General features: G+C 39.2%; 1 protein-coding gene across 1 annotated transcript in view; it reads right to left on the reverse strand.

The window, feature by feature from the left end:
* Positions 1-23,781, reverse strand: part of ZMAT4 (zinc finger matrin-type 4) — a 339,027-nt gene that overhangs the window by 121,544 nt on the left and 193,702 nt on the right. The window contains exon 5 of the mRNA XM_029939109.1: positions 2,771-2,998. Coding sequence (XP_029794969.1) covers positions 2,771-2,998 — 228 coding nt within the window. The remainder of the gene's footprint in view (positions 1-2,770; positions 2,999-23,781) is intronic.

Raw genomic sequence — 23,781 nt, forward strand, 5'->3', positions numbered from 1 at the left:
AAAATGATTATTGTGGTACCTGAGTGGCTCAGTTGGTTAAGCATTTACCTCTTGATTCAGGCTCAGGTTATGATCTCACAGTTTATAAGTTCAAGCCCCTCATTGGGCTCTGGACTGATAGCACAGAGACTGATTGAGATTCTCTCTCTCCCTCCTTCCCTCTCTCCCTCCCCTCTCTCTTTTCCTCTCTCCTTTTCACTCTCCACCCCTCCCCTGCTGTCTTTCACTCTTTTTCTTAAAATAAATTTAAAAACATTTTTTAAAAAGAAGCATAAATGATTATCATCTTAAGAATGTAGGCTTTTAGGTGATTAAATTTTTGCTTTCTCGATTTATTCAGCAATGATTGAGAATCTACTATGTGTCTGTCATTGTTCTAGGAATTTTGAACACGTCAGTGAGCAAAACAGACATAAATGTCTGTTTTCAAGTTGCTAACAATCTATAGGAGTAGGGAAGAAGACAGAAAATCAGGAAAGCCCTAATAAATAAGTCAATGTTGTTCTGTTTTAAAAACTGAGTTCTATGAAAGAGTAAAAGCTTGCAACACTGCCATATTGTGCTCTAGCTGCATGGCACCAGTTTTTAAAAAGTTATAGGCATACCTATATTTGCTACTTAGTAGTTTTGTCCTTAGTAATTGATTGATAATACATTGGAAGCATTCTAGAAATAGAGGTTTGGAGGGTATGTGAGTGCACGTGTGTGTGTGTGCGCGCGTGTGCATGCAAGCATCTGTTTAAAAGCACTAGTTTATCATCAGTGCTTTATTCTTCAAGCTTTTGCAATATTTAATGCCTGAATAAACATATATCAAGATGTCACCTGGGGTGGGTAGAAAGGTTGGTTTCAAGGACATTGTGTTCAATGCTAATCGCCTCTCATGTGCTACTGAGTCATAGTCACATTGAGTTATCAAGTCAAAGAGCAGCCCTTTTTGTCTTCTGTATAAAAGACAAGCTGCTCAAATGTTACAGAATTCAGACGCCCAAGTCATTAAGATGTGGTTGTACATAAAAGATGCAGCACTGATAATTCAAAATAGACAAGAAGAATGTGCTCTAGAGATAATTCTTCTACAAGTCATAATATCTGGCACAAAATATAAATAAAGCCCTATTTTTCTCCTTCAGTGCCCTGCTGTGAAGGAGTCACTGAGCCAACTTGTTATCTGCCAGTACAGCGAGTTTCGGGAAGGCCTTCAGCTATGGAAAGACTCTTGCTGTATTTTTTTTAACAAGACATAGACTGAGGATATAAGAAATCCCCCAACAAAAAGCAATAGCATCGACAATTCAAAAGCCTTTGCGATACAATTATCCAACATTCCGAAACACAAAGCCCCATGTTGTTTTTCTATAGCTAAAAACAAACCCCACATAAAATGTTTTTAATGTTTGTTCTTATTTGTCGTTCTTAATTACATATCTTGGAAAAATCCATCTCTAATCAAGCTCTATAGATGTACGAATAGACCTCTTATCTTAAATCTATACAGCATTAGAGGATTTTTCCATTATGATGTGTTTATTTGCCTGCTACAGCTTATGTTTTCCTGTCTCTTTGCATGTGCTCACATGGAGTGCCTGCTGAAATGCTACCCACATGTCCACTTTCCACTCAAATCCCTTTCCTGGGTGAGGTCTTCCCCAATCAACAAAATCAGAAGTGACCTGTCCTTCGTTCTCTTTAAGCTCACACAGTGTGATCTTTAATCCCACAGCTGCTCTAGAATTGTACCAGGGCATTTCCCGACTACAGCAATCCCTTTTGGAGGCTCATAGCCCAGTTAGGGAGACAATTGTAGACTCCACACAAAGAACCCAGTTTAAATGCAGATTGCATTCTCAAAATTCTCAAAATTGAATTGCCAACTTTGTTATGAAAGCTATTATGAACAATGATTCTTAGCCAGCCATCAAAGCTCACCTAACCCATACAGCACTTGGAGGGCAGTATTAATAGCACCCTTTGCAAAACTATTTTTCTGAGAAAATGTATCTTCTCAGAGAAGAATATCATATGTGATTCTGTCCTTCTTCTCCACTGCCAACATCAATTGATCAAAAATGCTTAGGGGATCAAAAATGCTTAAAGAGTTGTTGATAATATGCTATCAAGTGCCATGAACTGGTAACTGTCTTCCTAAAGAACCCACAAGAATATCCTCATCCAGTGGTTCCCAAGTCTCCACTCAGAAGCTTCTGTGAAACCCCACACGAGTTTCAAATGTTGCATGCATTCCATCACTTGAGGAAACGTCTGCCAGGGTTTGGTGGGGAACCTGGGTATTGGCCATACGGTGGCACATAGAACTGTCTTACCTCAGTTTCCTACATATTTCTATTAAAGGAAGTTGAATTTATTTTAAGCTATGAAATAGAGTCAATATGTTGCTTTGTTTGGGTTGGATTCATAAAACACAAAAGTTTAGTAAGATAATGCTATTTGGTCTTTTTAGCATCTTCTCTCATATTGCTCATCTACAAAAGCAGTCATTAGCAAAGGTATTTAAAGATAAAGCAGAAGGAGAAAATCTGGTTCATATTTGGGTGGCTTCAATCTGAAAAACAGTCAATAAAATATGAAAATAAAGACTTTGAAATGAAGGAGATTACAAAAATTAAGCTAGTTTTCTGCTCATTTTCTTTGCCCTCTATTCCTTTTAGACGAGCCTAGATTTTTCCTTAGTAATTAATGCAATTTGTGAAAAGACAATCTTTCTCTGAAAGCCCAGTTTGGTGGCAGAAATTGAAAGCGTTTCTCTTACCTCTTAGTTCTCCCATATCCAGAGTTGTCCCAAGCTGTTCTAATAAAGCAACTCTTGCTGCATTCTTTTTGTGTTTCTTGCCGTCATAATGTTGCTGGGCCATAAGAGGATTGTTAAACCAGGCTGCACAGAGCCCACAGTATCTGTCTGAATCTCTTCTTTGATAGGGAGAGGCGACCACTGGAGCAGTCTCCACCCTCGGAGGCTTCAGTGAGTTCAGGGGTGTTGCTGCGAAGGAAAAGAACCAGAGAGAAGCACAGGCCCGATTAGTCCATTACTGAATACACTCTGAAGACGGAAGAGTCTCATGTTCATTCTAGAGCTCAAAATCCAGAGTTTACTGAAAGCAGGAAAATGACTTTTTGCCAGTCTTCATTTTTGAAGCTGAGATATAACCAAAAATTCCTAATTTATTGAGATAGGATTTCTCACGTTGTTATGCTTAAACCGGATAGTTCAGGAGACCATTCCTTATGAAGAAAGAACAATTTTCAAAAATAAACTCTTGAAGGTAAGAAAGGGATCCCGAGGGTGTCATGCTAAGTGAAATAAGCCAGGCGGAGAAGGACAGATCCCATATGTTTGCACTCATAGGTCTAACAGGAGAACAGGAGAAACCTAATGGAGGACCAGGGGGAGGGGAAGAGGGAAAGAGAGTTGGGGAGAGAGAGGGACGCAAAACTTGAGAGACTATTGAATACTGAAAAGGAACTGAGGGTTGAAGGGGAAGGGGGAGGGGGAAAAGAGGTGGTGGTGATGGAGGAGGGCGCTTGTGGGGAAGAGCACGGGGTATTGTATGGAAACCAATTTGACAAACTATTAAAAAAAATTTTTTTAAAAGGGGGGATCCATTAAATCAAAGCCAAAACTTGGAGTAAACGTTGAACAGTTATGGCTTCGAAGATTCTGAATGAATGAATTAGACATTTGTGTGCTATAACTAGAAATAACCAATACATAAAGGACTTGATCAAGTGATAGAAGCATATCTTTCAGTTACAAGGATTGTACCAATGACAAAATTGTGCTCATTTTATTGTCAGTTTCTTCTGTTTGCTGTGATAGGTTATTTTCATCCCATACCTGCTAAAATTGATGTTGAAAGTATATTGTTTTGAAAGACCAAAAGACAAACAGCATAGAGCAGATGTTGCTTATCTAAACTGAAAAGGCATGATATCACTATTTTGAGATTGCACAGCCCTAGCTATTAACTTAACACATTCCATTGTGAGCTTTCAGTTATTTTTGGTCCTGAAATTAAAAAAAAAAAAAAAACTAACTTGAAGGAGTTTACTAACAAAAAGTAAAAATAACTTTCTTCTGCATTACAACATACAATGTGATTTCATCCTCCAAATAGCTATGCCTTGGATTACTGTCCCATTTCTCACCTGATGAACCTCACAGATGCCACATGATTTACTGATGGTGACATATCTAGTTATGGCAAAGACAAGACTCCAAGCCAAATCCTTAATTTCCAAGGCCAATGTTTCTTATAATATCTCTAAAGACTCTTTTTATACTTCTTAAGTAATTTTATAATAAGCAAATTTAGATAGTTTTCTAGACCTCAGTCATCTTTGTCTTACATGGGATTTAATTTAAATTTGGAAAAGGTTCTAATCCAAATATTTTACAGAAGAAAGATATTTAAATTCTCATATGGCCCATTAGTCATAATGCAATATAGCAGTACCTTCTGTTCATTCTTTGCCTCTGTAATGTGGAGTAGACTTGGCAAAACCATGAATATTAGTGTCATTCCAAAGAAAAGCTGAAATCTGGAGCCTCCATAATAATTAAATACTTAATCAACTCCCCAACCTTTCAAATCAGTTTTATGTGGGCTTTTTTCATATTAAATAACTTTCAAATAAATACATGCTAAATAACATTTTGAGTCAAGGAATGACTGTATTGTGGCAATATCTTGAAAAAGTCTTTTCTTCTCTACCTAGAGATTTCACCAAATGAAGAAGTTTCAGCTACCTTGGATGAAACTTAATGGTATTATTTCTATAGAGACATAGAGAAATAGTACATCTCTTAAGAGCCTCATTACTAGATTCAGTCATATATCACCATGTGAAAATAAAGCTCAAAAGTGGGCCATAGCACACCAGCTGCCACCCGGTATCATTCTGTTATGACTTAGAAATGCTAATAAAAGCTATAAATACTCAGGTGACCTGTATGTAAAAGGACTTCTACCCACTTTTCAGAAGGAAATTGGATCTCGTTTCCAAAGTTTCCTGCAACCCTATCAATTTCTGAGGATTTATATCCATCTATTGTTTTTCATGGCAAGGAAAACATATCAAATGTTTGCGATCAGAATGAACATTTATTCTTGAAGCAAAGCTCACTTTTCTCCAAACTGGGCCCTAAGAAAACATCTGAGTCAATTTTATCTATTGATATCTCTTATACTACTTTCCGGCAGGAGTGATGCACAACAAATATCCATCAAATAAGATAATCTTATCTCTCACACAAGAAAATAGGTTAACGCTGCATCTGTATTATAGCTTCTCCTCCTTAATAATTCCACTACCCAGTGTATAGCCCCAAAGTTTAATTTTTCTTATGCTCCTATTTCCAGTTGTCCTCATCAATCCCAATCAAGTTTATATTTCTTGTAAGGGCAAGAAAAGGTACCAGCATGAGGGGGTGGAACCTGTGTGGGATCAAAGTCAGAAATCAAGGTTGGGTTGGATTCCATCACCACCTGAGCTGTGTCACCTCTGGCAGATCTCTGATGTCTCTGGTTTCCACAAGGGTAAAATTCAGGGTCACCATCTCTTTAAAGCCCATAATGTGGGGATGGAACAAAATTGTACAAGCTTGCTCTTTCTCTTTTATGGCTTTGACTGAATGCCAAATAGCGAGATTATATGGGAAGAGAGCAATTTCCAGATCATAATGCTAAATCTGTGTGTGAGCATAGACTCTAACACCCGTAGTTCTTTGGCAAATGTATATTATTCCAATAAAATGAATACAAAATAGGGTAAAGATTATGGTTTGGTCTGAAAACATGTTTATAACAAAACACTCTGGCTGATGTATAGTTCATTTTTATTTAAATTTCATGCTTTATGTTTTTATTCTAATTGCAAGAATATTTAGCTAAATACTGACTTCACCTCCTCTACGTACAACTTAAAACCAAGAGTTCATTCATCAAAACCAGTAGTTTTCAACCTTAGGCGAACATTAGACTCAGCAGGAGCTTTAAAAATCTCTATGTCCAGGCTGTCCCCACACCAATTCTGTTCAATTATATCTGAATCTCTGGGTAGGAGTCAGGCAGCAGGATGCTTTAAGGCCCTCCTCCCAAAGCACCTTGATCCATGTTTCCAAAGTGCAGACAATGTTGAGAACCACTAACACAAATATTGCCAGATTTTATTTGAAGTGACTATACAATAGTCTTCCTAGATATTTACATAAAAGAAAGTCACACACTACATCCCACAGCAATAAAGCCAATTATTTTGTCGGCAGTAACTGCAATGCCATATCTTCATCTATGAGGCAGAAGGAAATAATAATAACTTGGCACTTTTTAAAAATACAATTTATTGTAAAATTGGTTTCCATACAACACCCAGTGCTCATCCCAACAAGTGCCCTCCTCAATGCCCATAGCCCACTTTAAGAGTCTCTCTCTTTTTTTTTTTTTTGAGAGTTTGCCTCCCTCCCTGTCTGTACATTTTTCTGCCCTTCCTCTCCCCCATGGTTTTCTGTTAAGTTTCTCAAGATCCACATATGAGTGAAAATACATGGTATCTGTCTTTCTCTGGCTGACTTATTTCACTTAGCATCATACTCTCCAATTCCATCCATGTTGCTGCAAATGGCCAGATTTCATTCTTTCTCATTGTACTTGGCACTTTCTAAACCCCTAATCAATTTCCCCATTTCACCAAGATATAAAAGTTTCTCCAAAATAGCAGCTAATGCTATAAATTTATATTACAAAAATTAAATAACAATTCTGATCCCTTGTCCCTAGCAGAAACTCATATACACAGCACTGCCTAACTTTGAATGGTACCAACCTGGCCTGGGCCACCATCCCTCTCCTCTTGGCTAAACACCTGGCCTGTGGGTGCTGTTCGGCCCCATCCATTCTGTGAGACCTTGGAAAACCAAGCAAGTGGTTCTCCCTCCTCTAAACTCAAAGCACCTGCTAACCGCACAATTCACTAGACATTTCTTAAACAGTGTCTTATAATCTTGTGTGTGCACACTCGTGTGTGTGCATGCATAAGAGAAAATAGATCATAGTACTTACATGTCAATACTGGATACTTTGGTGTGTGCTGTCTTCTCAAATACTGGTCCACAACCCCTTGTTTCCATCAGAAAAAATAAAAAACTTCTAAAATTCAAATTTTTCTTCATGATTCATTTTTTATTAAAACATGACCTGTTTTATATAGTATACAGACCTAATTACATAGCTAAACTCCTAAATTTCTGACTCTCACAATACATGCAACCTCCAGTATTTTGAACAGAAGATCAAGGATCTATAGCCAGCTTAGAGGAACTATAGTAAATTCAAGTTGTTCTAATGCTGAGACAATTAAAAGAAGTCAGTCTCCGAAACTTGGTTTCTAAGAATTACCTGACATGAGAGCCATTTTCAACAACCCCTTCATGTCCTGCATAATGTTTGTGAAGGAGCAAGTTCTCAGTAGCTATTTGTAGACTGTTGGCTAAGATGTCTTGAGCAAGAGTTTAGAGTAATACCTCTCTCCTATTCTTGTTTCTTTCCTGGTAGAATCACCACAGTTGATCTAAGGACAAAAATATGTTCAGAGCACCCTGTGAGCATCTCCCTTGACTTCCTCACTCTGTAATGTAACATTGTATACGACTACACTTGGCTGAGTCAGCCCCTTGCCTGGTGGTGCTCACGCAGTTTATACCCCATGCCTTTTGCTAAATGAAAGAATGAATGGATGGATGCTCTTTGCATTAGAAGTGACCAAGAGTTTTCTTATCTCTTCTAAATTGAATCATTTAGGGCTTGAGTGCTGTACCAGTCAATATAAATATAAGTACTAGACAATCCCTGGCGAGGTTCTGGGTGGGGATGGGGAGGTAAAGGCTAAATTATACAAAGGCAACACGTCAAAGTGTAGATACCCAGTCTCCCTCTGTCTTTCGGATTCAACTGGATATACAGGAAGTCACCCAACTTCTGTCTGTTTGCTGAGGTGGCCTATTTCTATACATTTTAGGGAGTTCAAATTATGCACATCATTCTGGAAATTTTACTTTCAAACAGGAAGCCATTTGCTTGAATTCATTTAGCACAACATCTAAACCCTCACTCCAAGCTTCTGGCATGGTACCCACCATGCCAGTTTGCCAGGAACTGAGAAGGTTCCCAGGATGTGGGACTCCCAGTGCCAAAACAGGGACAATCCCAGGCAAACAGGAATGAGTTCATCATCCTCGCTTCTGGGGTCACACCTGATTTAACATCATACTAGAGAAAGGAATTAGTAAAATTTTGGAAATAACTGCTTGGGAGACTAGAGCTGGTGCTCTTTCAACCAACCAGACAAGATCAATAGATCTCAAAGCTTTACTTGTCAGATCAGCATGTGGGCGTCCTTAGCCAGAGAAAGGGATCACACAGTCAGCAGGCAATGGTATTCTTACCTGTCTGTCTGCCTTCTGGACCCCAGCACGGGGTGCCCATCAACCCCCAAATGTGCAGCCTTCACTTGCATCCCTCTCTCTCTCCTCTCCTCCCCTCCATTCCTCTCCCCTGTTTTTCCCTCCCTCCCCTCCTTTTCCTTCCTCCCCTGTCTTTTCCTTTCTCCCTCTTTCATTCATTCCTGATTTTCTAGGCTTTAGAATAACAAAACTTAGTCCATCCTCAGAAAGGACTTGGAGGCTATTGAAATAGTTTTAGAAATTTACTTCTTCCAAAGTATGTGGCTTTCTCACCTAAGGTATTCTTATCCATAATACTAATTTCTCAGGGTTGGTTGACAACATACAGTTTATTCCATTCTGTCTGTTCCATGTTATTTTCTTCTTTAAGTTGCCCCCAAATCCTATTCGACCAATGAGGCAGCTTGAAATTCAGGGAGATAAGTCAGCTATCACAGTGTCTTCTAATTAATAAGCAGCGGCAAAGACAAAGGCAAATGCCAGATTTTTTGACTCAAAGACCAGTGCCATAGTTTAGTGCCAACTAGTCTCCAATGATACTGAGGGAGCAGTAGGCCAAATAAACAGAACACATTTCCTAGGCTTCAACATCTGTTCTCAGCAGGGATTATTTGGAAATATGCATTTTCCTAAAAACAATGCTTCCAGTTCCAAGTGACTATGACCACCTGCCTTTCCTTCCACTCTCTCTGTCCTACCCTAAATCAAACTAATGACAGTAAGAACCCTTCAGCAAGTATCACTGTCTTCGGGGCGGGTGGGGGGTTGTTTTTGTTTTTGCAAATGTTATTGACAGTTTAATGTGCCTGGGCCTTTCAGCTCCTGGCTGAGGAGACAGCTGTCAGTGGAGATGGACCCTCAGTCTTCCAGCCTCTTTGGCAGGTTAGTGCCTTAACTCATGCAGTCAGGGCTCAAAGTATATCTCTTTGCAGTTCTTCCAGAGGACAGGGCCTCTTGTCTAGATGGTAGATGCTCAACCAACATGATCAATAAAAGGAGAAAAGGACTGGTACATTTCAGGCACAATCAACTGGGTGGATTTTCATGTTTTCCTAAATGGCTAATTTTAAATCTTGAATGATTTTGTTAAGCTTTACAGGGTTCGTATGTGGGGAGAGATTACATAAATTGTGGGCATCTATGTTGTGAAATACCATGTAGCAATCAAAAACATGTTTTAGGAAAAAAAATTTAATATTTAATGACCTGGAGAAATGCTTGGGATATAATATAAACCAAAGATGTGTTTATATATAGGGTATAAACCAAATTACTTATTATTAAATTATACACACCCACATATTTAAATCTATATAAAGACTAGAAGGCTATAAATCAAGATCTTAGCAATGGTTATTTTTCATTTGCAGATTACGGTGATTTGTTTTATACTAGTGGATATACACTCCTTGATGCAGAGGGAGAACATTTTTATTTTACAACTTACATATAGCTCACATTTTACGCTAATGTGTTTTAGTGCCAAGTGGAGAAAACACTGCTTAGGGGACGTGTGGGGCCACAACCAGGTCTTAAATTGCAGAAGATTTTATTTATGGTCATTTATTTATTAATTTATTGTTGATTTGGGGGAAAACGGGTTGGGAGAAAGCTGGCTCAGTCAGAATATTTTGTAAAGCACCCAGCTTCTCCTATTTCTCCAAAAGATACAGGGGAAAGCCGTTTTCCCATTGTATGGCAGATCCCCAAAACCACTGTCATTATTTAGATAAAATGAAGAAACTCTCTTCCTTTTCGTATGATATATTTGGAAATGAGCTCCTCTACCCAAGGCTACAAGATAGGAAAAGCCATGTGCTATTTCTTGTATGCTATGAATGAAATTAAAGAACACTGTAAAACATTTCATGTTCCAAACTATGTGCCATTAAATACTTCCCGAGAGGAAATAAAGGCGAGGGTGGCTTATCAGAACCGTCATTCCAATTCAATTTTGTATCAAAACTCTAATTATAATCAGCCTATTAACAGGAACTGCTTCCTCACCCATACTACCTTCATATATCATCAGTCTTCATTATTATAGTATTCATAGATCATTGATTTTCATTAATATTGAATAATTCCCTCTAGTTTTAGTCACTGATGGGGTTCTAAATATCTTAAGTATGTCTGTTTCCTGCAGAAACCTAATCTTTGAAAATAAGCCATTAAACAGAACTTTAGAGGAGATGAAAGTCCTTTTATAATTTTCTCATGTTGTTTGACAAAAGAATCCTAAGGCTGCAATACACCGCATTCTTCCATGTGTTGAAACCAAAGGGATAGATTGTAGGTTTCATGAGGGCAGGATCTTTATCTGTTTTGTCTGTCACTGTATCCCAGGTCCCCTGAATCAGGTGGGGCACATTGTATGTACTAAAACCTTGCTGAATAAGGTCAGCAGTTTATTCCCACAAAGCTATCTGTGTGAGAGATGGGATTTTACTTTAAGAAATTCTGCTAGTAGGAAGGCATCTTTTCAGTCCAGACTGAGCTTAAAAAGACCTGTCGCATTGTAGGTATAATGCATTCACAGCTTTTGGTCCTAGACACTATTCAGTGAAGGTGCTTTACTTCTTCTGAGTTCAGTGTCAGAATCTTTGGTTACAGCCATAGTTCCCAAACTCTGTGCAGAGAGGTGCCCTGGGATGATGCAGTCAACATCAAGGAAAACCATAGGATTATTTAAAATTCTGAGAAAAGCATAGAGATACCCATTACACAGCATGGCAATCACTCTCCTGAAGAAGTTCACAGTCTCAACATTAGATGCTACCATCCTTTGAATGAGTTCATATTCCTGCGAACCTGGAGTTTTAGAGGCTGCTGTCTACCTCCAATTTATCTAGCCAACAAGTGAGGAACAGGAAACAAAGGTGACAATGTCCACTAATCCAAAGATTTGAGAAGCTATGCCTTGTCCAATGGACAAACACATCCATGACCAAATGTGATTATTTAAGGATGAAATGCAAATATTAAGTTTCCCTTCAATACATGCTGGCTGAATTATTAGGACATAAATACTTATTAAGTTGTTTGAACACTAGGAGTTATGACAGCACCCTACTACATACTTTGCTTATTGCTTATAAGAATCAATGGCCTGTTAACTGGACATGCTGCAAATGCCTTTCCTCAGGAACCTGAGACAAGAGGCAGAGTCCCAGAGGGACTCCTTGACACCCTGGCACCCCTATGCCCAGGCCAGCAGATGCCAGTGTTGCCAGAGGCTGGAGACTGGTGAGCTGAACCCTGAGGATAAGTCCTAGCTCCTATTCTTTCGTTCCGCTGCCACCATCCCCGGCTTCCCTTAATCCACACCCATCCTCATGGATGGGAATGATTTACTGATCCAGCAGCATCAGCTATTCAACTAGAGAGCCAGCTTCCTGGATCATTTCTTATGTCCTATGAATATTTATGGAGGATTCAAAGATGAGAAAAGTGATCGGTGCCAGAAGCACAGCACAGATAAAGTATAGGCTAAGTTCAGAGGTAGACACAGAGAGAGGGTAGCCTTTTGGTGTGGGCTGAAGGAAGCTGAACCCTTTGAAATAATTTTAGAGAAGTTAGTACTGGTATGGTTCCCTGAAAAGAACATGTGTATCTATTTTCACCCTCAACCAGCATGCTTTCCCCAGTTAGGTTTCTCCACTCCACCTCTGTGTTGAGTGACCTTAAGTTTTTATCCCTAAAAGTCCCATTGTCCTTAAAATTCCAGTTTGCAAGTGAGGAAAATTGCCTCTACTTCATATTTAAAACTAACTGAATATAAATATTAGCTATGCATATATTTTACATGTATCTCTTTGGATTTAATCTAGAAATAAAGTGTTTTATTAACTACCACTTATAAACTGCTACATCTGAAGGTTTGATGCTATTCTAAGTCAGCTCTATGACTTCAACGCTGAAACTTCTCAAGGTCTTCTGAGACAGACGGAGACACTCTGCTCTCTCGTGTTAGGTATTCCCAATGTTTGGATCAAGAGAATCCAGAACATCAAATGCTAAAGCAAGAAGGTCCTCCAATCCCTACAAGTTTAAAAATCATTGCCTTATACCACTGCTTCTGATATTAGGAATGAAGTTGGTGGGCAGAGGATGATTGCAAATAAAGAAGAGGTTTTTGCTGTAATTTTGGGGCGCCTGGGTGGCTCAGTCAGTTGAGTGTCCGGCTTCAGCTCAGATCAATGTCTCATGGTTCATGGGTTCAAGCCCCGCATCAGGTTCTGTGCTGACAGCTAGCTCGGAGCCTGAGCCTGTCTTCAGATTCTGTGTCTCCCTCTCTCTCTGACCCTCCCCTGCTCAAGTGGTCTCAAAACTAAATAAAATATTTAAAAAAAAAAGAAAAAAGAAGAGGTTTTGCAAATCAATGTAATAAAATCATTAGGTTAATGTAGTCCCTGGGGGAATAGAGGCAGAGCCTGAATTATTTAGAAGTATCATCCATAATCATTCATTTAACTATGGCTTTACCACAAATTGCATACTTCATTGTTGCCATACAGACACAGTTAAAAGGGAATTCCAGAAAGAGAATACAAATGATTTCTATTGAAGAATTTTTAGAACAAGGGTGCCATTAACAGCTAATGAAGGTGATGCTGCTTAAAATTTGCAACTCTAAGAGTGCTCCATAGACCAAGATCATCAACATCATCTGGCAGTTTATTAAAGATGCAAATCTCAAGCCCCACCCTGGACCACTAGATGAGAATCCACCTTTAGGAGAGTGTAGGGTGATTGATATGCAAACTAAATTTGGAAAGCCCTGGATTAAGATCAAGGGTTCTCAGCCCTGGCAAAGGTTGGAACCACCTGGGAGATGTTGAACATTTATGGACTCTAGGCCCCACCCTAGGCCAATGATATCAGAATCCCTGAGGGTGGGGCTGGGGAACAGCTGGTTTTAAAGTTTTGCCGGTGCTTCTAGTGTGTAGACAGGGTTGGGAAGCATCAGACTGGAGGGAGAGCATCTGGCATGGGCCTCACTTTCACTTCAATCTTACAAGGCATCTGTATTTTCATGTTTAATTCAATCTACTCTATGCATTGGCACCAACTTCCACATTCACATACAACACCACCTCAGCCCTCATGCAACTTGAAATCTGGAATAGAAATGTTTTTAATTAACTCACAGAACCATTGTCTTAAGTTGCACTAATTCAGAAGCCTATTTATTTAAAAAAATCATAAGGGGCAACAGATTTAGAGAGAATAAAGGTTTTGAAATAAAATCAAACTAAATTTACATGGATACTCAGGATGGAGTTAACGTTAACTATGGTGAGAATATTTCCTAAAATAAAATGGGGCTAATGGTTCAAACTCATATTTTTGTTGTGACTGCTTGATAAAAGTTAGTTCCCAGACATCCTGGCCACAGAGGAAAGATGACTGGAAGCCAGATCTCCTAATTCCTACTCCATGTTTTCCCATGTCCCACACTGACATCATTTCTGCCAGGTAGACATAGAGGCTGCCCTCACAGAGACTGGGAACATGATGAGCATAAAAGAAAGGAGTGTTTAGAAAGAGGAAGTCAGAAATCTCACTACTCAAGAGAGGTTCATGTAGCTGGTCATAAGCTTGTGGTTACCACAGCAATCTAAGATCATTTCAAAGCCATCTGGGATGGATTGTAAATTGCCAGGAAGTGTAGGGAAGAGCCAGAGAGGTGGCTTAAGGAAGAAAGGTATCTGAGTAATGGTTAAAGGAGGTAAGATTACTTAGCCAGAAGAGGAGAAGCTGAAGTATTACTTAATAACACTTGAGACACATAGAGGATTATGGAATTTATACTGATGACCAGCTGTTCATCCAAAGCTGCTAAAAAGGAAAAACAGACTGAGCCTGAACAGTAGGCCTATAGATGACAAGGAGCTTAAGGGAACATGATGCATGATATTAAAGACACATTTACTGCCCCTGGGGTGGGTAGCGGAGGAAGGTTTGGAGAATGAGAGCATTATTTATACCCGTGATGAAAGGGAGAACATTTAAAACATGCCAGATGATGGGACTTAAGACTTAAAGGAAATCTTTCTGGAAACAGAGAGATGGATAAGATGGTAACTCAGGATTCTGTGAATTTCCAGTTATAACTCATTCTCCATCCTAGGCACTGGATAAAATAACATTTTTAAGGCAAAACTCTTGAATATTAAATCATCAGGGTTAAGCAGACGTGTACATCATTCTTAATCATTTTGACTAACAATGATCTTCCCTTTGTGTTAATAAAGAGCAAGTAAAATATTCCCTCATATGCCAGAGTTAGTTCTTGCCTCCCCTATCCAGCACCATTCTTGATATATTTGTTTTACTAACTGAAAATGAAAGGTCCAGGCATTAAGATTTCATCAGCTCTGTTGGCTGAAAAGCAAAATGAAGATGATAATTATTAGCAGTTTACACTAATCAAGATATATTTACAGTGGGAATTCATAACTGTACCTTCAACCCCAGTCTCCTGCTTCTTGGTTGTGAAACCTCAACAGGTGGTATAAACAACAACCATGCTTATAAATAACTGAGGACTCTCAGTTTGCAGGATTGCACTCAAAACTCCCAGACTGTTTCTTTAGCCAGCATCACCCACAATAAGAATGACTGCAATTCATGATACCTCGAAGTGGGTAAAGTCCTCTTGAAAACCTAGATGGATTCATAGCTATGGACTCAATGATGTGTATGCTTAGCAGACAACTAGTTGGAAATCCACACAAGAGAAGCAGCTTCTCTAAAGGCTGGGAGTAAAGTAAAGAAACACAAAATGTCATCTTTCTAAGCATTCAGGTAAGTAAACTTGCTTGGTGTCTGTGTCACATAACAAGTTAGATAGCAGAGAAACCTATTGAGAAATTAATTAATTGGCTTATTTTCCTATGCACTCACTTCATAAAATTGAAAGGTGTTTTCCACTTCATTCCAAAATGAGGCCTAAGCCTTGAAGTCTGGTTTTCCCCATTCCCAGGATGGAATGAACAAAAAGCATGTCAGGCTATCTGAAGAACAAGGGGGTATGTGTGTCAGAGATATGTGTGCCTAATATCAGAAGAGGAACCGGCATGTCAGGGGCGAGGGGAAAAGACAGTTGCAGGTTTGGATAGAGACCTTGGCACCTGAAAAGCAGTGTGTCTCAGGTGGCAGAACATCCCCCAGAAATGTCCATAATGAAGCTTTGGTCTTCTTTTCCATAAGTGTCACTTGGCACAAAGGAGATGAACCCATCGGTGGAAGTCAGTGACCTGAAGGAATATGTCAGCCTGAGAGGGAGACAGGAAAGTGAGATTCACTTCTGAGGAAGTCCTGGGACTTCATCTACAGCCTGGGGCCCAGAACACAGCATTATCCTGGGTGACCATAAAGTAGCCAGAGCCCCCGGGCTGAGAGCTTTCTTCAAGGATGCCCGCATGCCTGTAGGCCCCTGTGTGGCCCTAAAGAGTACCCCAAAGAATGACCAAGACTAGTCTTCTAACCTGCTGTTAGAGCTAGAGGATAGAAGTAATTTACATTGAATTTTAAAATGTAAAGAAATATGGGGTGCCTGTGTGGTTCAGTTGGTTAAGCGTCGGGCTTCGGCTCAGGTCGAGATCTCATGGTTTGTGGGTTAGAGTCCCGTGTCGGACTCTGTGCTGACACCCTGGAGCCTGCTTCAGATTTTGTCTCTCTCTCTGCTCCTCCCCCATTCACTCTCTTTGTCTCTCAAAACTAAACATTTAAAAATTAAACACAAATAAAATGTAAAGAAATATGATTTTTGTTGTACTCAAGGGCAACCATTAATTCATACGTATTAAGTCTGCTTATTAAACCAACCTGAGCATTACACAAGACTTCGGAGGCTAATATTTAAAATATACAGATATTTCAAAGGATGGGAATACAGTCTGGGACACTTACTACCAATTATTTTAGGGGAGGTGCTTACTTTACAAGTGCCTTCTCAATTTCAGAAACTAGACAGTTTTAGGGTTCTTATCTTTAATAGTTGATTTAAGAGTGTAGTTGACAGAAAATCTCTCACTCAGAGTTTTTTCTGAATAGTAATGCATTCTGTGTATGGATTCCAAGCCCTGACCACATCCATTGACAGTTTTCAGCATAAGCACAGGAAACTGACAATTTTATTGTTCTACGCTCTTCCTTCATAAAAATGTGTTAAAGAACACTTTCTGGAACAGAAGTATAACCACATCACAAAAGCTGCTGAAATCATCAACTGTCTGGTACCACTATCGGATCTTCCAAAACAGAAAAGCAAGTTTATGCTATTTAAAGGGATTTGTGAAAGTCACCTAGGCAATAGTCTCATTGTTAAAACCTTTAATTCATTCCAATCTTTGATCTTTTGTTTCTCTGGTCATCAAATATAAAACCAAAAGACAGTAGCCTTGATCTAATCATTGCTCCAAACAGCTTGGGATACAGTGTACAAAAGTCATGGCCAAAAGAATTTAGCTCGCCTCACATTGATTATGCATTTAAACCATATTTGCTGCATGACAGTCAGTGGCCAGATTGGTATGTTATCTCTGGACAGCGTGACATCATGGAAAGATTACTGCAAAACAAAAGAAGGCTCTTTGCCATCAACCCATTATATCACACTAGGCAAATGGCTCTCTCTCTCTAGGGCTGTTTCCTCATTGGGAAAATGACACGGTTGAAATAATGATGGGTAAGCACCTTCCAGGGCTGCAGTTCTATGAATCTCTTATTTGTTGCATTTGTAAGAATTAGAAAAGCCAAAGACATCATCAGAACAAATGCACTGATCTACAGATGACATCTTAGAACATGCTAGCTTCTCCAACATAAAAAAAGATGCACTGCTATGAAGATCCACTGGTTTGACAAAGTATTGTTTGCATCTATTAGAACAAGTATCTAGACAGGCTATGCTGGCAAACCGAGTAACCTGATTCAGATGAGAGAACTGCTGCAGTGCATAAAATCTTATATGCAAATATGAGGTGCTGATTGAACCTGGAGTGCATGCATATATTATTTAAAATTTGAATTTATGTAACTTACAAACAGATCCAGAATACCCTGATCTTTATTCATTCAACAGAGAACTCAAATAAGCAATTCCGTGTCTGGCATAGAAATTTATGGAAAAGTTCTGAAGCTCTGTCTCACTCATTTTCTGCAGGAAATGAAGAAGGAAAGGAGAATCAACGAGATCTCAGAAGAGGAATATATGATAAACACACTTCCACACAAACAAGCAGAGTGGACGAGATCATTGCTTATCTGTTCCTTTTCCCACATTGCTCATTGTTCCTACAAATGAGAAATACTTGATTTAAGGTTTATAAACATATCTTTGTGGCTTTGATGTTTCCAATCATCTTAGTGAGAGTCTTTGAGTTTAAACTGTGCTGTTCATCAGGGGAGCAAAAATCTGGAGATCATTTTATGAATCATTATGAAGCAGATGAAGGTCCTGAAACATGAGAATCAGAGGTCCTGAGTTCAAGTTTCAGTTATGTTATTTTACTACATAACATCAGGTAAGTCACTCTTCCCTCAGTCTTGCTTCCCTCTTTGATAAAATGGAGATAGTGATACTTTAGACTTCATGCTTTTTATGATGAGTAAGTAAAACAATGAGTGTGATGTTTCTGATAGAATGTCTTTAACATTATCAGTGATGATCTTTTTCTCTTTTTATTTATTTATTTACTTTTTTTTTTTTTTTTTTTTTTTTTTTACTTTTGAGAGAGAGTGTGTGAGGATACAAGAGGGGGAAGGGGACAGAGAATCCCTAGCAGGCCCCTTGCTCAGCACAGAGCCCAACACAGGGCTCAACCTCATGCATAAGGCCATGACCCAAGCTGAAATCAAGAGTCAGACACTTAACCAATTGAACCACCTAGGCACCCCTATGATCATCTATTTTATTATTAATTTAGATTCTGCCCTCTGAACTATACTTATACTAGGATCTTTAAAATATATATTTTTATTCAGTTTTGTATGATGAACAAACTTTTTGAAATTTTTATATAAATATAATAAATAAAACTTTTGATATAGTCAATTCTTGTTATTCACAGTTGGTTATGTTCTTCAAAAAGTCTCCAAGAACACTGAATTAGCAAAGACCAAACCATTGCTCCTTAGGATGAATTCAGAGTTAGGTTCCTGTGAGCCTATAGTCACATTTTGACCAACTAATCAATACAGATCCTTGCTTTATATGTGCTTCTGTTTAAAGACACCTTATTTGATATATATTTTTGATTCATTAACATGTAACTCAAAGCCAACGAGATAAAACTCATGCCTACACTAAGCTACACTAAATGCATGTATTTTTGCCATAAGTCACATCCCAGCCTTCTTGCATTTAGAAACACTGAGATAGCACTCCAGCATTAGCCTTGAGGGGCATTTTAAATGATAAAGTCACCAACAAAACCCACAAAAATGTGTAAAGCCTGGCACTAAATAGATTGCAAAAAAAAAGACATTTCTTTGCAGTATGAAATTTGAAACAAAAGGCCAAGTATTGCCTTGTTTGCCTTCAGCTAAGAGCATACCCACGGGGCAACTCAAATTTTTCACCACTTTACACATGTCTACAAAGAAGCATTGATGGGGGCGCCTGGGTGGCTCAGTCGGTTAAGCCTCCGACTTCAGCTCAGGTCAGATCTCACATTCTTGGGTTCGAGCCCCGCGTCAGGCTCTGTGTTGACAGCTAGCTCAGAGCTTGGAGCCTGCTTCCAGTTCTGTGTCTCCTTCTCTCTCTGCCCCTCCCCCTCTCATGCTCTGTCTCTCTCTGTATCAAAAATAAATAAAACATTAAAAAAAAAGAAGCATTGATGTGCCATGAGTGTTAACTTTGTTGTTACAAATAAATCTTAGTGACTAGGTGAATTTACAAACACAGAATTTGCAAATAATGACAATCGACTGTGTATGTGTGTGTGTCCCTACCAACACTTACTTGTGTGGCAGGTGCTATATTAAGTATTACATATACCTTCTCCATTATTATAATAATCTTAGTATCTAAGTATTACCATCATCTTTCCAATATGAAATAGAGGGCTGGAGAATTAAAATAACTCACAAAAATTCATGCAGGTATACCCAGTTTGTAAAACTCAGCCTGACTTCAGAGCCTTTGTTTATATGTTATGTAAAAGGATTTGTGAAAATCACTGAGGCAGTAGTCTCATTGTTAAAATACCTTACTCTGTATTTCACCTTTTATATCAGGAGGGAAAAAAGGTCTTTAAATGAAGCAAATGGACAGGCAAAACACTTCCTATAAAGTTGGAAAACCATTGCCTTTGATGATTAAATTTAACTGAAATTTAGATAACCAAGGTAACTTACTTTGAAAACAAAGCTATAGAAATTTAAATGCCTATCATTATTCTCATGTATGCTTCCAATTTCCACTCACCCAACAAATATTTATTAGATGCCTACTATGTGCCAGGAAGTGATCTACATGCACTCATCATCAGAGCATTATGCTGTAATGCCTCTGGAGCACATCAGAACTGTTCTCTATCAATCTTCTCTTGTTGTTAAGACATGCACACATTACAGCAACTTCAAACTCTTCAGGGTCAAAAATGAAGGAGAGTTTACTGCTCAGTCTGATACCATTTTCTGTCAAACCAATGATGTCTAAGAATTACATAAAAGAGAGTGTTCAATATCTATTATTGCTAAAAAGATAGATGTATTCATAAAAGCTTATATGTGAAACAGTAACTTTAAGGACAATGAATCAACCAGGATAGATTAGGCTCTTCTGCAATAACAAACAACCTCAAAGTATCACAATAAAGGCATCTTTCTTGTTCTTGAAAAGTCTAATGTAGGTTGAATGGCCCTCCTCTATCTTGTAACTTGGTCTTAATGCACTTTACTTCTACACATGATTGATTCAAAGTCTGGGGAATGTAGGAAGTAAATGGATTTGGGATGACTAATGTACCTGCCACAAACAGAAATTAATTTTCTTGTTAATCCTAAATACAATACCTAACTATTGAGATTATGGATAATCTTAAATTTTCATTTTGACTAATGGTAGATGGTGGGGAATACTTGTGGTTTAAAGCTCTTTTTGTTTTTCTATGCTTTAGATTTCTACTACACGATTCATATTCTCTTGAAAAATATGCTAAATGATGTTTTCTTTAGAATTTTGAGTAAGAACACAGTTTCATGTTTCATTTATCCTGTTTGTATGGGTTTCTCATGAGAAGAAGGGTGAAAACACTAGCCAGAAAGCGTAATATTAGGACCTGTGACCTTTGTCATGTGCTGTCACTTAAAAGAAGTTGGCTTGAGTAAGGTGTTAAATAGTGCCTCCCCTTCACTTCAAATACACGTCAACACAGAATTTCAGAATGTGAACTTATTTGGAATCCAGGTCTTTGCAGATGTCATCAGTTATGCTGAGAGGAGGTCATAGTGAATGAGGACAAGCCTTACTGGTGTCTTTAAAATAAAAGAAAGAACACAGAGACATACAGGGAGGATGGGCATATGAGATTGGGGCCACCAAATTAGAATGCCAAAGGAAGTCAGTAGCCACCAGAAGGTAGGAGGAGGCAAGGAAGGATGCTTCCCTAGAGCCTTCAGAGTAAGCATAGCCCTGCCCACATCTTGATCTGAACTTTCAGCCTCCTCTACAACTATAACAGAATAATTTCTGTTATTTTAAGCCCCCCCCCCCAACTTATTGTTGCAGAAGCTCTTAGAAACTAATATAGGTTGGATCACAGATTTCAAATAAATACTAAAAATCAGGAGTTATAAACACATTAAGATTTTGGAAAAATCTGGGTAATATTCATCTAGTTTTCATAAATGTCTTAGAATTTTAGAGTTAGTGGAGACATTGGCTGTCACTCAATTCTCATAGCTTCTCTGGAGAACTTTCTTGGTCTCAACAGAGGAAGGCTCTGAGTTTTCCTCATTTTCAGTTCTCGGGATACCTTCCCAAGGTAGAGCTCTCAAACATTCCTTTGCCCTCAGTCACATCTATCCATTGATCTCTGTTCCGGTGCTTCTCTGTTCCTCACATGTATATAGCCCAGGAAAATGCTCACATTTTATGTGTAGACTCACACTAGCCCCCTTGTCCCTGTGCTGCCTCTTCCTCAAGATCATTCACTGTCAGGATCAGAGGTCAGCAAGCCTGCTATGGAAAGGACCATGTAGCAAATGTTTTAGGCTTTGTGGACCGTATGGTTCCTGCCACAACTATTCAGCTCTGCCAGTGTAGCCCCAAAACAGTCTTGACTGAATGCGAGTGAATGTGTATGGTAGTGTCCCAATAAAACTTTACTTATGGATGCTGAAATATGAATTTTATATACTTCCCCTGTGTCACAATATATTCTTTTGAATTTTTTAAACCATTTACAAACATTTTTGGCTGGCAGATCATACAATAAGCAGCACATCAGATTTGGTCCTCAGGTTGAAGTTTGCTAATTCCTGATCTAGATCAGTGGCTCCTGACTGGAGTTAGATTTGCTCCCTAGGAAGCAGTTGGTATTATCTAGAGACATTTTTTATTGTCACAACCACTGGGGATCTTCTGGAATCTATTGAGTAGGGGCCAGATGCTGCTAAACAGAACAGCCCCTCTCTCAAGTGAGGTTGATACTGCTGAGTGAGAAGTCTCAGTCTAGGAAAAGGTTTCCTTTGAGGAAATGAGACCCTTCTCTAATAATCCCCACTGGTTAGATGGTTATTAAGGCCATATATAAGGACTCTCATCATAACTTCTCAGACACCTCCAACTACAACTAATTTAACCTCTCTTCAATATCCTATTGTATTGTAGACATTCACACTGTGTCCTTTATTGTTTTCCAGTGCCTGTGTTACCTCCTACGACACGGAGAGCCTCCGCAGGGCAAAGGGGTATCTTATTCACTTTCTTATTCCCAGGACACAAGATTTTTGTTCAGAGGAACTAAGCTAAGAAAACAATGAAACAAAACCTCCATGTTATGGGGCATCTGAGTGGCCCAGTCAGTTAAGCATCCAATTCTTGATTTCAGCTCAAGTCATGACATTGTGTTTCACGGGTTTGAGTGCTGTGTCAGGCTCTGCAATGGTGGTGCAGAGCCTACTAGGGATTCTCTCCCTCTCCCTCTCCCTCTGCCCCTCCATGCATGCTCTCTCTCTCTCAAAATAAATAAATAAACAACAACAAAAAAAACCCCTCCATGTTATGAATTCTCTTATAGCAGATACCCAATGAGGGAATTTCAACTTTTGATGGAGAAATTACTTCTATCCCTTAGGGTGGACATTTTCTGTCTGAAAATGCCAGCTTCACTGAGTGAGTCAACCACCAACAGAAGGCACAATGCTCCATGCAGTATGAACCACCTTTGGCCAGAAAGCCCAGGGGGACTGGAGCTGAATGAACCTCTATTCAATGAGAAGCTCCACTGAGAGCCAGCTAGGACTTCCTGCAGCCCCTTCTCAAGGCATCAGAGACAATTCTACAAGCATCTGTTGAGGTCAGTGTCAGAAGCTGCACTGCCTTACATGAGGCTAGGTCAATTGAGGCTACAGACAATAATGGATTTGGCAGAGTCACTCAGCCCTGAGTTTATTCTTTCTGCTCCCATCTGACATGTCTGATGCCCCTTGGATTCCCAACTCAGCTTTTCTCCCCACTTCTTGATCTTCCCTCATCCTTACCTTGAGATCTTCAGGGCTCATGCTAATATCTGCCCCCACCCCCAGCCTCTGTACTGGCTGTGCTTCTTCCTAATATCCCTGCTATCAGCTAGTCAACACCTTACAGCCAGGCCAACACGTTTAATAGCTCCTTCCTAGCACACATCCAAAGCTCCCAGCACACAACCCTAGGCCTCAATGGCCAGCCTTTTGGGGATTCAGACTGTTTCTCCCATCCTCTAAAAACTTCAAATCTGGTCTTCTGCTCATTTCTATTAGCTCTACCTTTCCTCCTGTCTGTCCAGTTACACTAGACTAATGTTTCATTTGGCAGATTTCTGTGGCTGTTTTGATTCTTTTTTTCCCCCAGGTTTCTGTGACCTTGTACCCTAGCCCATACTTCTATGCTTGTACTTGTCCTCAAGCAGGGACTGAACAGCAGGTTACATTTTTCTGTCACTCTCCATCATGGAGAAGAACATGGCAGGCAAGCTTACGTATGGGAATGTGGCAGAATTCAGAATAAGTGTGGAGACTTGGTTCCTCTGTGAAGAGTACTTATAGACCAATGGGTAAAGAAAATTTACCCAAGGGATACAGCCTTGGAT

Source organism: Suricata suricatta, chromosome 1 (genome assembly GCF_006229205.1).
Source record: "Suricata suricatta isolate VVHF042 chromosome 1, meerkat_22Aug2017_6uvM2_HiC, whole genome shotgun sequence".
Classification (NCBI taxonomy): Eukaryota; Metazoa; Chordata; class Mammalia; order Carnivora; family Herpestidae; genus Suricata; species Suricata suricatta.